Raw genomic sequence first — 582 nt, 5'->3', positions numbered from 1 at the left:
CGAGGGCGTCACATCATGCGAGTCACGACCATCGTGAGGAAGTCCTCGTAGCTCAGCCGCACGTTGCCCACCAGCCCCGTGTCCTTCTCGCGGAAGGCGTCGGTCGTGCTCTGGAGCTGCATGCAGATCTGAATGAAGCGGTCGAGTTGGATGCTGGGGTTTGAGGACCGCTGGGCGTAGCGGGCCAGCAGCAGCTGGCTAAACTGGGGGCTCAGGTTATAGCCCATCTGGGAGAAAGCTGGGAGTAACAAACACTCGGATTAAACCTTCCGGACAGGAGGGAGAACAACTGTGCCCTGCCTCCCCTGCGCTGGCACACCCCCCATCTCCCACCGCCCCACAGTGTTCACCTCCGACAGCGGGTGTGCTCGGGCAGGGCTCTCCGGAGGGATGAACCAAACCAAGGCAGGAATTCCAGACATTTTTCCCCTCCATCAGATACACACACCCAGGAGCTCCTCCCAAAAAACAGGCTTTAGCCACATGCCGTTTGGGGGTGCATTTGGGATTTCCTTACGGAAGGAAGTTTGTGCCGCAGCCCTGCTGTGGCTCCTCGTCTCCCACCCCCTGGGGAGGCGCCGA

The 582-nt window shown here is 60.5% G+C and overlaps 1 protein-coding gene across 1 annotated transcript in view; it reads right to left on the bottom strand.

Annotated features, from left to right (window-relative positions):
* Window positions 1–8: 8 nt before the first annotated feature.
* PEF1 (penta-EF-hand domain containing 1) overlaps window positions 9–582 on the bottom strand; it is a gene marked incomplete at its 5' end in the record, with an annotated part of 1,651 nt that continues 1,077 nt past the window's right edge. Inside the window, one exon of the mRNA XM_009695276.1 lies at window positions 9–238. Coding sequence (XP_009693578.1) covers window positions 9–238 — 230 coding nt within the window. The remainder of the gene's footprint in view (window positions 239–582) is intronic.

The sequence above is a fragment of the Cariama cristata genome, unplaced genomic scaffold, assembly GCF_000690535.1.
Source record: "Cariama cristata isolate BGI_N322 unplaced genomic scaffold, ASM69053v1 scaffold26382, whole genome shotgun sequence".
In the NCBI taxonomy this organism is placed as follows: Eukaryota; Metazoa; Chordata; class Aves; order Cariamiformes; family Cariamidae; genus Cariama; species Cariama cristata.
The sequence above is the reverse complement of the archived record's forward strand: the minus strand, read 5'-3'. Positions and strand labels throughout refer to the sequence as shown.